At 40.3% G+C, this 15,509-nt stretch overlaps 8 protein-coding genes across 8 annotated transcripts; 7 read left to right on the plus strand and 1 right to left on the minus strand.

The window, feature by feature from the left end:
• Positions 1-202: 202 nt before the first annotated feature.
• FAF1 (Faf1p) lies at positions 203-1,207 on the plus strand (the record flags this gene model as incomplete). Its single annotated transcript, XM_018131766.1, has 1 exon — positions 203-1,207. One exon carries the CDS (start codon positions 203-205, stop codon positions 1,205-1,207), a length of 1,005 nt encoding a protein of 334 aa, XP_017987656.1.
• Positions 1,208-1,804: 597 nt separating this feature from the next.
• PHO4 (phosphate-sensing transcription factor PHO4) lies at positions 1,805-3,286 on the plus strand (the record flags this gene model as incomplete). The annotated part of the gene is made up of 1 exon (XM_018131765.1): positions 1,805-3,286. The coding sequence occupies one exon, from the start codon at positions 1,805-1,807 to the stop codon at positions 3,284-3,286; it is 1,482 nt and encodes a 493-aa protein (XP_017987657.1).
• A 384-nt stretch (positions 3,287-3,670) lies between these two features.
• On the plus strand, positions 3,671-4,069 carry QCR6 (ubiquinol--cytochrome-c reductase subunit 6; the record flags this gene model as incomplete). Its single annotated transcript, XM_018131764.1, has 1 exon — positions 3,671-4,069. The coding sequence occupies one exon, from the start codon at positions 3,671-3,673 to the stop codon at positions 4,067-4,069; it is 399 nt and encodes a 132-aa protein (XP_017987658.1).
• Positions 4,070-4,897: 828 nt separating this feature from the next.
• On the plus strand, positions 4,898-5,086 carry RPL29 (60S ribosomal protein eL29; the record flags this gene model as incomplete). Its single annotated transcript, XM_018131763.1, has 1 exon — positions 4,898-5,086. One exon carries the CDS (start codon positions 4,898-4,900, stop codon positions 5,084-5,086), a length of 189 nt encoding a protein of 62 aa, XP_017987659.1.
• A 438-nt stretch (positions 5,087-5,524) lies between these two features.
• Positions 5,525-7,147, plus strand: RRT5 (Rrt5p; the record flags this gene model as incomplete). Its single annotated transcript, XM_018131762.1, has 1 exon — positions 5,525-7,147. One exon carries the CDS (start codon positions 5,525-5,527, stop codon positions 7,145-7,147), a length of 1,623 nt encoding a protein of 540 aa, XP_017987660.1.
• A 460-nt stretch (positions 7,148-7,607) lies between these two features.
• On the plus strand, positions 7,608-8,477 carry RPL2A (60S ribosomal protein uL2; the record flags this gene model as incomplete). Its single annotated transcript, XM_018131761.1, has 2 exons — positions 7,608-7,611; positions 7,717-8,477. The coding sequence occupies 2 exons, from the start codon at positions 7,608-7,610 to the stop codon at positions 8,475-8,477; spliced, it is 765 nt and encodes a 254-aa protein (XP_017987661.1).
• A 226-nt stretch (positions 8,478-8,703) lies between these two features.
• On the plus strand, positions 8,704-12,216 carry SMC2 (condensin subunit SMC2; the record flags this gene model as incomplete). The annotated part of the gene is made up of 1 exon (XM_018131760.1): positions 8,704-12,216. One exon carries the CDS (start codon positions 8,704-8,706, stop codon positions 12,214-12,216), a length of 3,513 nt encoding a protein of 1,170 aa, XP_017987662.1.
• Positions 12,217-12,311: 95 nt separating this feature from the next.
• On the minus strand, positions 12,312-15,413 carry MET10 (sulfite reductase subunit alpha; the record flags this gene model as incomplete). Its single annotated transcript, XM_018131759.1, has 1 exon — positions 12,312-15,413. The coding sequence occupies one exon, from the start codon at positions 15,411-15,413 to the stop codon at positions 12,312-12,314; it is 3,102 nt and encodes a 1,033-aa protein (XP_017987663.1).
• Positions 15,414-15,509: the final 96 nt, after the last annotated feature.

The raw sequence follows: 15,509 nt of genomic DNA on the forward strand, positions 1-15,509 counted from the left end.
AACTGCTTGAAATATTAAGGTGCTTTTCTCTACCTTAATTCTTCAATAAAGCTGTAGGTAGGAAGTACGCCGTTTCTTTTTCAGAGTGAAAAAATATTAAGATGAGATGCGATGAAGTTAAGTTCTCTGAACCCTCAATAGAAGGCAATGTCTACATATTAACCAAGCTCATTTGGTCTTCTATCAGTGTAAATTACCTGGAATGGCCGACAAAGAGTATTTCAAACAACTTGAGGCCCAGAGACGTGCCTTTGAAGCTCAGTTTGGTGTGCTAGAAGACATGGGCTACGAAGATAAGACAAAGCAAGCTCTCGATGATAGCTCTATAAGCGACGTTGACGAGGTTTCCAACCCAAGTGATGTATCTAGTTCCTTCTATCATGATTCTGACGCTGAATCTTCGCTTTGCGAGGAAGAGCAAGAGACAGTAGCACTTCCTGCAGTAAAAACTAGACAACCTCGGGTAATAAAGTTTAATGCTCCAAAGGATGATTATGTTCTTCCATCAAAAGAAGAGCAACGTCTACTTAAAAAAGGCCTCATCCCCTCCGTTCAAGCATTGAAGGCTAAAACACTACTTAGTGGTAAGAAATCTAAATCCAATCCCACAGCAGACGCTGACGAAGAGGCTATAGAGAAGGAAAACCTACATAATGACATTGAACTGCAGCGTTTCTTAAAGGAATCTCATCTACTGAGCGCACTCGGCTCTGCTGGCAGCTCCTCTTCTGGTGCTGAACTCACCCTTCAAACAATGGACAATATAGAATATAGAGACGATCAGCTACATGGAAAAGCCAGGTCAAGAACTATAGAAATGAGGCTTCGAGAAGTAGCCAAAACCAATGGAAAGGGCCAGAAACTAGAGAAAGTCCCTATGAATGTCCGAAAAGGTATGATCAATAAACATGTTGAACGTATTCAAAAGCATGAACAGGAAGCCCGCGATGCAGGCATTGTCCTTTCTAAGGTTAAAAAGGGCCAGTTCCGTAATATAGAAGCTACCTACAAGAAACGAATAGAAGATCGTATAGGAACTAGCATCAAATCCAAAGATCGTGCTAGAGAAAACGCCCGTCATCGCGAACGGGGTTTCAAGATACACTCAGTTGGTAAGAGCACTAGGAACGGTTTAGTTATTAGTCAAAGGGATATTGCCAAAGTCACCGGGAGTAACACTAGAAACCCGCGTGGCAGAAGACGTTAAATGCTTCTATTATAACTTCCTGTACGCACGTTTGTAAAGAACTATAACACTATGTACGGCCTCACATGGGCACCACAGGAATTATAAAACTAAGCATGATCGCATTGCGGTCCTAATTTGGACGTGCTGTTGTTGGGTAACCATGGTCTTCTTTCCTAGTACCTCTGGCCCCGTCTTAATCAGTAATTGAAACGTTTAATTTGTAGTTGATATCTTACGAAATTATGAGTATTGCTGCATATTATTATATCCGTCCAATAAAATTCATGGGATCCTTATTCAGATACGTTAGCTTTATATTGTGCTTCAGAATACAACTACTAAGTTGCTTTAATTCGTCAACCCTGACATATATTCATTCACCGATTTCAAGAAGGGAAATTATCTAGCTCGTACTCGAACAGGAGACTTCATTATTAAAATATTAATTTTTGGCTTTATTGGATTACCAAGCCCAAATACGTATTGAATGGATATACATTGTTAATAGGTAATATCTTCTAAGCACTATTTGAGCTACCAAATAGGGGAACATTAACAAAGGCGAGATCAACGAATCAAGTTAAGGTATCTGGGATATCGGTTTTCTTAATTAATATGAGAAACGAAGATAATTCGAAACGCCCTTATGGGTCCCAAGTTAATAATAGGACTATATTAGAACAGGTTGGCGAGTATTTAAGTGCTCATGTCCAACAGCAGGTTGAAGACAAGCAGTCAGTGCCGGTAGATAGCAAGGTCAATACTGGACTGGATGGAGTACGTCTCCCCAGAGGCGAACCCTATACTAATGAGCAAACAAGCTGGAGTCCGGACAATATTCTGGGGCTTGAAGAATTTGACCGATCATTATTGGAAGTGGGCAACAGAGAACTTGACGCTAAGCCGCATGTATCTGTTCCAGGGGCGGATTTGAGCACTGCAGTTATAGACTTCTCCCTGCTAGACGAAAACCATGTTCCTGAATATGAAGAGAGCGATAGTCGATATCACCAAGGTCACAGTCTTGATCATGGTCAGGCTGAACGATATAGTTCAAACCAGAATCTCGAGGATGATATATTTTCGCCGATGGTGTCACCGATGGTTGCTCCATGGAAATCTGTTTCTAATACTCCATTCTTGAATGCGAATACACTCCATACTACTCAAAATACCCCGTATTTACAAACAGAGAACAAGGCTGCAGGTGCTCATTTACTAAAGGACAAGAAAACCTTCTCTCCACTGTCTTCGCCAGCGTTAAAGGCAGTCAAGGGTTGTAGATCGAACAGTTTTAGTCTTCCTGAGGCTAGTATTACATCTGGAAAGTCTAGGAGCAAGCGAACTCCCCATTCCACACCTTATATGGCCGCATCAAGTGGTAAGGTTGTTAAACAGTCGCCGCTAGTTGGTCCAAGGAAAGCCCCGTCCCCTCCTAGAATGAAATCTTCGGCTTGGGACGATATGCTTCGTCTACCGGGGCCTTCTATAAGCACCCAGTCAACACAACATTATGCAGCATCTCTTGGCAGTGCATCTGAGGGAACTCCTCACTCTCATTCTGCTGTTTCTACCTCTTCTATGGGAACGGGAGATGAACCACAGCCGATGGAAGAGCAGCAGCACTCATCTTCTATGGTGAATTTTACACAACTTATACTGCCTTCCAATAATAATACTAGTAGGACTTCCCCGCCTTCAGATGGTAAGGCAATACGGGCAACTGAATCTGCTGTTTTCAATGCACGCAAATATAGCGTAAACGCAGATAACGATGTAAACCAGCCACATTCCAAAGCAAATGGCAATTCCAAGTCAAATGCGTATTCTGCTAAGAACTTACAGGACCCTATGCTAAAGAAACGTGACGCTAGAAGTACTACAGCCGATAATTATCAGAATGACGATGAATATACAAAAAAAGAAGTACACAAGGCCGCAGAACAAATCAGGCGAAACAGATTGAATAATGCCCTCTTAGAACTAAACTCCCTCATTCCACAAGAAATGAAGGAAACCGTCCAAATTCCGTCTAAGGCAACAACTGTAGAATTGGCCTGTAAATATATCAAACAGCTAACTGGTAAGGAGAGATGACAATTTTTTTTAATAAATGACAGCTAATAAACGTCCAAATAGATTATATCAGCGTCCCATATGTGGGCTTTATGTAATTCTACTATAATCTAGACTTCAATGAATGGTGAGGTTCCAAACGTCAGCCAGCGACCCGCCAGTAACGGACAGATAACGTGTATTATTCCGGACACCGGACACCAATTTTTAGACCAATTAAATCGCTAGATTTGCTTCTATCGTGTTTAGTGATGTTAATTTTGGTTTTAGAAAACAGCCGATATCACCAGGTCGGGACATGGTAGGTTAGTGAAATTTAGCTGTAATTCTCCCTACCATCAGTAACAGGTGTTCTATTAAGGGCTATTGTATTGACATAGACTATAGTTGAAATTCTCTACCACCATGGTTTTTTCAATTACTGAATATTTGGAAGAGTTGAAAGAAGCCATGCTTCCAACCGTCGCTAGGGCCGAGGACGATGTCGAAGACGTTGAAGACAATGAAGAAGGTGACGGTGAAGAAGAAGATGATGATGATGAAGACGACGATGAAGATGGAGATGATGAAGATGGCGAGACCGTTGATCAATTGGATGCTCTAAGAGCAGAGTGTAAAGAGACGGCGGAAGCAAAGCCACTTGTACATCACTACATGGAATGTGTGGAGAGGGTTCATGCCGCACAAGAACAACCAGGATATGAAGATTTGGACTACAAGGAAGACTGTGTTGAAGAATTTTTCCATTTACAACATTACCTTGACCAGTGTGCTGCTCCAAGACTTTTTGACAGGTTGAAGTGAATGTTGAATATTCAATCCATAACTGCATTATGCATGTCATACTTTTCTATCTGTTTTCCTTGATTCTGATTGATGACCCCATATTCTCTAACATTCTATTTATCTGAAAAGCTTTTTGCGCCTGCTATAAACCATATAGTCTTAACAACGAAGTCGTTGATATATTTGTCGAATATTACCAATGCACTAAAACTGTTCATTGTAAATAATGCCATCCTGTGATTCCAAAATCAAGATATGGTCTCAATGATGGTTATATAGGCGGCAAATTCGCCATAATTTATTTATATGTAATATCTCACCTGTATTCTAAATCGGATGTGGGTGGTTTTAAAGTTCTGGTCTTTAACTTTTATGACTGTTAAATCCGTACATCTAGTACTACATCCGTACATTTATCATTCGGGCGTTTTGAATTAAGCGGGCGAAAACCACGATGTATGGCATCCGACAAGCATCACCTTTCGATTCCACCCGACTGTACCTTCAACGTACTATATGTTTTAATAGTGGTGCTTTTAGTACACAAGGACTGTTTGCTAAACCGTGTACAATCAAGGTTATCAAGTACGTATCTATATGGAACTAATGTTTGAGGGCTAGAGATTTACCAGGGCGTTAATGATCTATCCAATTAATGGTCTATTGAATAAACTGTTTTAAGCAGCTAAATTTCGATTATGATCCAATTTTCCAGAGTGCCTTTACAAAATATTCATAACTATCGTGGGTTATAAGAACAATATCATGAGCAGAACATTGCATGATCGTCAGTTGAATCTCTTAGCCAACCAAATTGGGGCTTAAAACTAACACGTGATAACAGAAATGTCGAAGTCTAAGAACCACACCGCTCACAACCAAACCAAGAAGGCTCACAGAAATGGTATCAAGAAGCCAAGAACCCACAAGTACCCATCTTTGAAGGGTGTCGACTCCAAGTTCAGAAGAAACCACAAGTACGCTTTGCACGGTACCGCTAGGGTCTTGGCTGCTGAACGTAAGAATAAGAACTAATCGGTGATTCTACTAAAGCAAGAATGCTATAGTTTTATTCTGGCTGCAACTATAAATATATTAGTATATAAAAGTAATGCAACAAACTGTACCTTAATTTGACCTGTTTTATGCTCTGTTTTTTTTGTACTGCATGCGGCATGACGCCAAAGGTGTCAGTGTTTACACATTCAGCTTTTTTTGGAATTATGCGCTGACGCGACCCTGGCGCTGACGCTATGGAGTAATACTGGGTGAAGGTTTTTGTGGACTGTCTTGTGTTAAACGTAGAGGCTCAATTTTGCTTTGTGTGTACTTCCTATTGCAGTATGGTATAAATATGACTACGGTTCAGATGAGTCGTCTGTCTTACCAAAAAAAGTATTGCAGTTATAATCACATTTACAACTCGTGAACTGCTAGATACTTTGCTAACAGAAGATACTAATCCAAAATATTATGTCTCAACAATCATTACAATACGATTTGCATGCGCGCTCCCCCTTGCATGATCATTTTGTTATGGAAGAGCACCAAGAAATTTCTGATTTATTGGGATCAGATATGGCAGAAATAACTGAGGTTACTGAGGTTTCACAACTTGACGAATATCATGAAGAGACTGGGTCTCGGCTGCATTATCTTGATGATGAGGACGATGATGAACAAGACCAAGGTTCTGTAGAACCACAACTAAGTGCTCACAATTATGATGAGCAGGATGAACTTGAAATGCACTTGGAGAATGAGCAAGAAAACTATTCAGGTCAGCAGCAGCAACAGCAGCAACAACAGCAACAACAGCAACAACAGCAACAACAGCACAGCGCTGTAGAAAGTAATCAAGTGTCTTATGGTTCTCCAGGTACTCCTCAAACTCGTGTATACGTCTCAAATTTGAGCTATAAAGCGACAGAGGAGTCTTTGGCCGAGTTTTTGAAGGCTTATAACCCTCAAAATGTGTTAATTCCAAGCCAGAGTATCCGCGGCTTCCAAAAACCCTTAGTGCGTTCGCTAGGTATCGCATATGTCGAATTCTCCAGCCCAGAGATAGCTGCTAAGGCGATTCTTGAAGTAAACGGTATGCCTTTCATGAACAAAGAGTTAAAGCTCCGCTACCACATCCCATTCCAGTCTCCTAGAGACAGAATGAAACTCCCTCAAAATAAAATGCAACAAATACAGAGACGCTTAACGGAATTGCGCAAGAAGAGTGTTGCTGCCGTTTGCTCGGGCGAAATTTCAGCATCATCGCAACCTCTTCAAAGAAACACGCCTGAGGAACCCCTAACTCCCCCACTGCGTGAGGTTTCTGAAACAACGATATACGTGGGACATCTCCCCGGCAAGACCACTGACGCTAACTTAAGGGACTTTTTCCACGATTATACGCCCCAGGAGATAATTGTTTACAAGCACCGTCAATTCAACGGCTGGCGCTTGAGGCGTCATCTCACTGCCGCTGTCATTACGTTCCCTGATCATGAAAGACAGCAGAACGCACTTTTGACGCTTACTCACGAACAGTTCCAGGGTAGATATTTAAAGTTGGAACCTGCATACGAAGACAAGTTGGCCGATATTAGAGCAGAAGTCCAGCGTATGGCTGTTGAACAGCGTCTACCTCAGGCTGCTGCTAACTTGGGCATGCGTGTTGGCAATAACTTGATCTCAATGCAACCACTTCACTCCCGTCCTGTCCCAAAGGACCAGGAACAACTACAACAACTACAGAAACTGCAACAACTGCAACAGCAGCAACAGCAGCAACAGCAGCAGCATTGTTCACTTCAATCGCCTTCCCCTACTACAACTCCCCAACAGGAAGACGACCAGGAGCCTTCTCCAATTCTTCAACAGCAGCAGATTAACCCTGAAATCAACTCTAATGTTGTGCAAGATTTAGATCCAGCAAAGGGCCAACCTCTACATAAATTGCATAAGTTGCAAATGATACAGAAGCTACAACGACTACACAAACAAAGACAGAGCCACCACTCTACTACGTCCTCACCTTCACACTCACCTTCACAAGAAGAGCAACAAGAACCAGTAGCCGAAGCTATTGTCGCTGCAGCATGAACGTATGCACCCTATCCAATTTAGATCTCCTACCCCTCTATGTTATGGTAATGTCAATAGTCGTCTTCAGCGGCTAAATTTTTTTTAAAAAATGCCTAAATATTGTGACTGTTTAACACCCATACATACCGTACACTAAATCCATACATTCAAATATTTCTTGGCTCTTTTTCGCGCCGTCCGTGGTGAGCGGAAGCGAGGCCAGGCAGAGCGTTACCGAGGAAGCACGGGTGGACGCTAGGGCAGCCCTGCCCGGGACCTCCTCCTAGCTAGGCAGCAACTGAGCCCGGCTTGTGCCACTCCCCGCCGCGGCTAGGCAGACAGCCCGCCCGGAATGTTTCGTCCGGTAACGAATCTCAGCCTGGAACATGGGCTTTTCAAATCTCTATAGATATTATCTTCAATAGTGTCATAATCTGTGTATTCATTAACATCAGGTCGAGAAACCAAACGTTGAACAATGGGTATGTTATACCACTAGCAGGAGACTATGTGTCTCTAAAGCACTGGAATGCAGTAGTGCATATACAGCTGTTTACCAAGATTTGAGTACTAACATCATTTTACAGGTAGAGTTATTAGAAACCAAAGAAAAGGTGCTGGTTCTATCTTCACCTCTCACACCAGATTGAGACAAGGTGCTGCCAAGTTGAGAACTTTGGACTACGCCGAAAGACATGGTTACATTCGTGGTGTTGTGAAGCAAATCGTCCACGATGCTGGTAGAGGTGCTCCATTGGCTAAGGTTGTATTCCGTGACCCATACAAGTACAAGTTACGTGAGGAAACTTTTATTGCTAACGAAGGTATGCACACCGGTCAGTTCATTTACGCTGGTAAGAACGCTTCTTTGAACGTTGGTAACGTTTTGCCTTTGGGTGCTGTTCCAGAAGGTACCATCGTCTCTAACGTTGAAGAAAAGCCAGGTGACAGAGGTGCTTTGGCTAGAACCTCCGGTAACTACGTTATTGTTATTGGTCACAACGCAGACGAAAACAAGACCAGAGTTAGATTGCCTTCTGGTAACAAGAAGATCATCTCTTCCGACGCCAGAGGTGTTATCGGTGTCGTTGCCGGTGGTGGTAGAGTTGACAAGCCATTGTTGAAGGCTGGTCGTGCTTTCCACAAGTACAAGGTTAAGAGAAACTCTTGGCCAAAGACCCGTGGTGTTGCCATGAACCCTGTTGATCACCCTCACGGTGGTGGTAACCATCAACATATTGGTAAGGCTTCTACTATTTCTAGAGGTGCTGTTGCTGGTCAAAAGGCTGGTTTGATCGCTGCCAGAAGAACTGGTTTGTTGCGTGGTTCTCAAAAGACTCAAGATTAGATTATGTAATTGATCGCCCTAGGAAACTATATCTTTTAATCGAAAGTACGTTAATCAGTAAAGAACCTCCTACATATCTTTGTATACTCGTATCAGCATAATTGTATATTGGATAGCCTGTGTATTTTATAAGCTTCCTTATTTTAAATGCCTTTAAATTTAAAATGTTATTAAGTCGCGGACGCGTTTTCAATTCTACAACAAATGAGAAGTCAGTGCGACATTCATGAGGGTTGAGGAATTGATTATTGATGGATTTAAGTCCTATGCTACTAGAACCGTGATATCAGATTGGGATCGTCAATTTAACGCTATTACGGGTCTCAATGGTTCAGGTAAATCTAATATTTTGGATGCTATATGCTTTGTTTTGGGTATTACTTCCATGGCAACTGTTAGGGCGCAAAACTTACAAGATTTGATCTATAAAAGGGGTCAGGCTGGTGTTGTGAAGGCCAGTGTGACTATAGTATTCGATAACACTGATGTGGCAGGCTCTCCAATTGGGTTTGAGAGTTACCCCAAAATCTCGGTGACTCGGCAGATCGCCCTTGGTGGAACCAGCAAGTACCTTATCAATGGACATAGGGCGCAACAGCAAACAGTGCTTCATCTATTCCAGTCGGTACAATTGAATATTAACAATCCGAACTTCCTTATTATGCAGGGAAAGATTACTAAACTGCTGAACATGAAGCCAACTGAAATCTTGTCGTTGATCGAGGAAGCTGCAGGTACCAGGATGTTTGAGGATATGAAGGAAAAGGCTATGCGTATCATGGCCAAGAAGGAAACCAAGTTACAAGAGAATAGGACTTTGCTGGAAGAGGAAATTAAGCCTAAGCTTAATAAATTTAGGAATGAGGAGAGAGCCTTCATAGAGTTTCAAGAAACACAAAATGAACTGGAAAAGTTACTGCAAGTAGTCAGCGCTTACGATTACCGTTCTCTGGTTACGAAGAATGCATCAACTCAGGAAGTTTTGGAGCAGAATGCTCAGCGAACTGAGGAGCTTCAAATTGAAATAGAAAGGTACAAAAGTGAAATTAATAGCTTAAACGAAGATTTCGCTGCAATAAAGAAACAAAAAGAGCTTGAGTTCTTGAAGGATGGAGCGGTATCCACCTTGGAAAAGCACCTAAATGAGTTATCTACCGAACTTTCAAGGTTATCCACCAATATTTCAATAGCACAGGATGACTTGAAGGAGGAAGAAACCAACGTATTAGCCATCAAAAAAGCATTAGAAGTTTCTAGAGCTCAATTGGAGTCGAAATCGAAGGAATATAACATGGTTGAGAAAGACTATAACGAATTAAGCGTCACTATTGAAAGCCTAAAATCTTTATATGCAGATAAAGAGGAGCTTTTATCCTCATTAGCAACAGGCCTCTCCTCCAAAGGGTCTTTTGATGGTGGTTATAATGCACAATTATCCTTGACTAAATCGAAAATAAACGATGCACAGGTTTCAATTAAGCAATCTCATATGCGAATAAATATGCTAGAAAAGGAATTGGCAAGTAATGAGCCATTACTCCTGCGTGCAAAGAAGGACAACGCTGAGAAACATGTTCAGTTAGAAGATAGTAAGAAAAAGAAGAGAGAGCTTGAATCAAAATTAGAGGCATCTGGCTTTAATCCAAAGGTAATATATGAATTAAAAAATAAAGAAACACAGTTAAACAAGGAACTCTATGAGCTTACGGCTGATGCTGAGCGTTTAAAAAGGAAAGTAGCTAACCTTGAATTTAATTATTCGAAGTCGGCAGTAACATTTGATCCAAAATGTGTGAAAGGCCTAGCAGCTCAGGTTTTTACTCTTGAAAAGGAAAACTTTGGAAGTGCCAATGCACTTCAAGTTTGCGCTGGGGGACGATTATTTAATGTTATAGTGGATACAGAACATACAGCGTCTGAACTGCTAGAAAAAGGCGGGTTACGGAAGAGGGTTACTATCATACCATTGAATAAAATTTCAACAAGAGTAATTGGACCCAGTACGTTGGAAAAGGCTAAACAGCTTTCCCCAGGGAACGTAGAATTAGCCTTGGATTTAATCGTTTACGAACCGGAAGTTTCAAAAGCTATGGAGTATATCTTCGGTAACAGTTTGATATGTAAACATGCTGAGACTGCCAAAATGGTTACCTTTAACCCTCAAATAAGAGCGCGCAGCATCACACTCGACGGAGATATTTACGATCCGGAAGGTACTTTATCTGGAGGTAGCAGAGGTGGGACAAATTCATTTTTGATTGATATTCAAACGTTCAATGAAGCATCTAGAAAGATCAAAACTATAGAAAAAGAGCTAGAACATATACATTCGCAACAAGTCGAGTACGAAAATGCGTCGAAAGTTACTAGATCCTTGCAGAATGAACTACGACTTGTTGAACATAAGTTGCAGTTAGAAGAAAAAGCCATTTCCTCCAATCCCTCCGTTGAGCTATTACGAAAAAACGAAGAAATGCAACGGGAGATTACTTCTTGTGCTGAGTCGATTACATGTAGTGAACATCAAATTGTGGAGCTACAAGCACAATTAGTCAATATTCAGAAGGATATGGAAGAGTTTAATGCAGATAAAGGAGTTAAGCTTCAGCAATTACAACAGCAACTAACATCGTTAGGCGAAGAAATTAAGCATAAAGAAGAAGAAAACGAAAAAAAGTACGACTTATATCAAAGTTTGCAAATGGAGACTGATCAATTGCAAAATGATATTAATAGTTTGGGTGAAGAAGTCATTGAAAAGGAATCTCAAATAAAAACGCTTCATACCAACCTAAAATTACTTCGCGAGTCATTTTCCCAAAAAAGCTCAGAGATGGAAACTGTCAAGCAGGACTTAACTGAAGCGAGGAATCGCTTAATAGAAATGTATGCTGAGATGAAGGAAATGGAGTCACTACTTAAGAAAAAGAACTCAAATCTTACAAAAAACGAACTTGAGGTGCAAAAACTATCTCACGAAATTATTAAGCTCACAAGTGCTAAAGATGTCTACCAACAGCAGCTTCAAGAATTAACTGAAGAACACAAATGGCTTGAAGATGATATAATGGTTTCAAACATCATTAACCAAAATACTGACGCAAATTTAAACGAATACCGTGAAAGGGTTAAAATATTGGAAGAAAAGTTTCAAGGAATGAAGCGTAAAGTGAATCCTAATGTTATGAGCATAATAGAGAGTGTAGAGAAGGAAGAAAGAAAGTTGCAGAAGATGATTGACACTATTGAAGAGGATAAAAATAAAATTATAGAAACAATGAAGAAATTAAATGGATACAAACGCGAAACGCTGATGAAGACCTGGCAAAAGGTTAACGTCGACTTTGGGAATATTTTTGCTGATCTTTTGCCTAAATCATTTGCAAAGCTGGTGCCAGTAGAAGGGAGTGATATCAGTGCAGGTTTGGAAGTGAAAGTTAAACTTGGGAGCATATGGAAGGAGAGTTTGGTAGAACTTTCTGGTGGACAAAGATCTCTGATCGCTTTATCTTTAATACTGGCTCTATTACAGTTTAAACCAGCTCCTATGTATATTTTGGATGAGGTTGATGCTGCTCTTGACTTAAGTCATACACAAAATATTGGGCACCTGATCAAGACAAGGTTCAAAGGTTCTCAATTTATTGTTGTATCACTAAAAGAAGGTATGTTTACGAATGCTAATAGAATATTTAGAACAAGATTTCAAGAGGGTACATCAGTGGTAAGCATAATGTAACACTTTTGGAATTTTAAGCTTATAATTTAAGTGAATATTTGATAGGTCGCATCAATAGATAAAAGACAAAAATGAACTAAATACTAAGGTATACTTCAATAAACCTCTAGAATATACCGAGATGATTCCTTAAGGTCTTCAATCGCTGCTTCCAAGTTTATTTCAATATTCTTAATTTTAGCGTCAGCTTCAATTATGTCTTTTAGAACCTGGGTTATATCAGGAACTGGCCATGTTGGTCCACACAAATAAAAATATCCTTCATTCTCAGCCATAGCGATCCTTAAATCATCTAAAACTTCCCTGATACGATCTTGGATATATATTTTCTCTGGTTGATCTCGAGAGAATGCTGCACCTATATGGGTTATTATACCTGCCTTTTTATATGCCTCCCAATGCTCGCCATAAAGGTATTCCTCACGCTTATGCCTTGATCCTAAAAACAAGTATATTTTGCCAATCTGAAACCCTTGCTGTTTTTGCCATGCTTTTTCTTCGACAATTGCCTTAAAAGGTGCTAGTCCAGTCCCCAACCCTGCCATTATAATTGGCTGTTCGGTCAATGGTGGCAACTTCATTACTGAAGGTTTAACGCTTACAACTAGTTCGCCACCAACAGCTAGATCAGCAAGGAATTTAGATGCTTGGCCATATCTCTTCCTTCCCCTTTTATCGATCCAGTCAACAACAACCACTAAAAGATGTAATTCATTTGTATGAACCTTTTGGGAAGAAGCAATGGAGTATTCTCTTCTTTTTAAAGGTGATATTAACTGAATTAGGTCTGATAGTGGCGGTCTAACAGATGGAAAGAGCTCTAAGACATCAAAATAAGTATAATATTCCTCATCCTGGTATGCCTTTAACTGTGAGGCACCTGCTGGAGATATCAAATCCTGTAATCTGCGTTTATCAGTTTCATCCTTCGCAAACTCAACTAACGATTCATAGAACTTCTTTGGAGGCTTTCCAAATATATCTAGTCTGTCACTAAAAACATTAAACACAGTCGTGTTCTCCACGTATGTTGGATCCGTCGCTGCTGGGATTGCAATAATCTCGTTTTCATCCAACCCGTAGAATTCTAGGAACCGCAGAACATCAGCTCTGTTATTCGGAGCATGTACACCCAAGGCTTCTCCAATGGTATAAGTTAAGCCGGTGCCAGAAATATCAAATTCAATCTGAAAGATATTTCTGTTATATTCAATGGGAGTGATTCTTTTGTTTTCTTTAACCTTAAGGATGTAGTTGTTAATTGGTAAGTCGGGCCGCAGAGCATAAGAGGTTTGGTATACTTCTTCAAATACTAAATGCTTTGCAATGGAAGATCTGGTCCTTGTCTCAATATCATTATCAATAGTAAGAGGATCTATATTTGGTCCAAAAGATGTCTCCAAAAGGTGGTGTTTTAATGTCTCTGCAATAATATCTTCTTGTTCTTCCTGTTCTTCCGCAACATGTTCTGGTTTTGTTATAAACAACGAAGTTTCGGGTATCTCTACAATACCATTAACAAATATATGGGAAATAATATCATCAGTGACAGTTTTACTTGGTTCAGATATCCTTGCTAGGCTTTCTATGATTTGATCGTTTCTGTAATCATATGCATACTTCCAAAATACAGCTTGCAACACATCAGACAATAAAATGTCTTTAGTAATACTGTCATCGCTTATAGATTTATAGTCCACAAAGGCTAACCTTATTTTCTTATCATAAATAGTTTCCCATATCTCCTGTGGAAGATTTAGGCTTTGTTTGAATGCATCGACTTCTTCCGCATTGAACGGCGCCAGGGTTATACCTCCGGTGCCAATTATAATCGTACCGTTCGATTGTACGCTGGAGGCTACATTGAAAACAGATAATATGCTAGGATCACCTACCACAGCTACGGATGCTTCCCCAATATTGCTAATAGGCTGGCGCTCATTGATTGGGTATGTAGATAACTGAGCATAGAATATTCCGGCTTTGCTAATATTGTCAAATTTCGTTCTATAGGTAATAGCTAAGTCCCTCTCTAAGGACAAGTTATGTGCTATTACATCTGCAAAATGAAATTCGGGAGTCTTATCCAAACACCAGAAGGCGAAATCTTTGACTTTTGTTGGTTTCTTGAGTTCTGGTATAGAGATATACTTTTTGATAACCTGTGCAGCTGTTTGTTGGGACCATAAGAAGTCTGGTCTGAATGTATATTCAGATACTTTGATATCTCTTCTCCCTGCATAAAATAATGATGCAGAAACAAATGGCTTTAGGTAACAGGATGAAGAAGTACCAAGTGCTTGACCAATAATAACAATATTTTTGACGGTAGATGGTATCAGGGCCAAAAACTTGTCTGTATCAAAAGGAACTGGAATCCTGACACCAATTAATCCTGCAGCTATTTCATACTGATCAATTACTTTGGATAATAGGTCCACTTCTGTAGAATTGGCAACAAATACAGTTTGTGGGGTACTGTCCCCAAAATAATCAATCCTGCTGAGCCTGATCTTAGAATTTTTATTAAAGGCATCGATAATTTTGTCAATCGATACATTAGACTCAAGTTTCAAAGCTTCTGGTGTGATTAGGTCTACACTCTGACCAAATCTTACAATTGACTTGGAAAACATTGCACCATCAAATAGGTGCATTGCTCCTATACCGTTCCCGTATTTTGCTACTGCTACCGCCAACTGTGTAGTTGCAGATACTTCCCACACTGATAAAGGCATAATAACCGGAATACCCAAGCTCGCAGATATATTAAGAACTGTCGCATGCTCGTTAGTAAGCACTCCATTATTCTCGTCGTAGTCCAAAGCGCCAATATTGAACACGAATCTCGCGCTACTTTCGTACTCCGTTTTGAAAGTACTCAAAAAATACTTCAACGCATATCCTGGTGCTATAATCCCAGAAAGCCCGCTCTTAGTCTGATGATAACCAAGAGCAGTAAGTCCAGCGCCATTTCTTATCTCCAATTCTTTAAAGAATAGGGAATCACGCCTGACTAGCGGCAGCTTCAAGTCTGAATCAAGCAAATCTGGGTCTGATACTGTTTTGTAACTGAATATTGAGTCCAAGGCAGCATTAAGCACCGAGTTAATTACACTTGTAGGCCTTTTGTAAGTCAAAGAATCCCAAGAGTCATTGGGTTTGTCATATGGGTTAACAGGTAAACCTGAAGTCATTGCACTAGTAATTTATTAATTTAAATAATTTGGGCCAGTAAGTATTTATAATACTAAGATGGCAAAATCCATATGCTACTAAGTACGTGCTTGTCA

The sequence above is a fragment of the Eremothecium sinecaudum genome, chromosome IV (assembly GCF_001548555.1).
Source record: "Eremothecium sinecaudum strain ATCC 58844 chromosome IV, complete sequence".
NCBI classification, from domain to species: domain Eukaryota; kingdom Fungi; phylum Ascomycota; class Saccharomycetes; order Saccharomycetales; family Saccharomycetaceae; genus Eremothecium; species Eremothecium sinecaudum.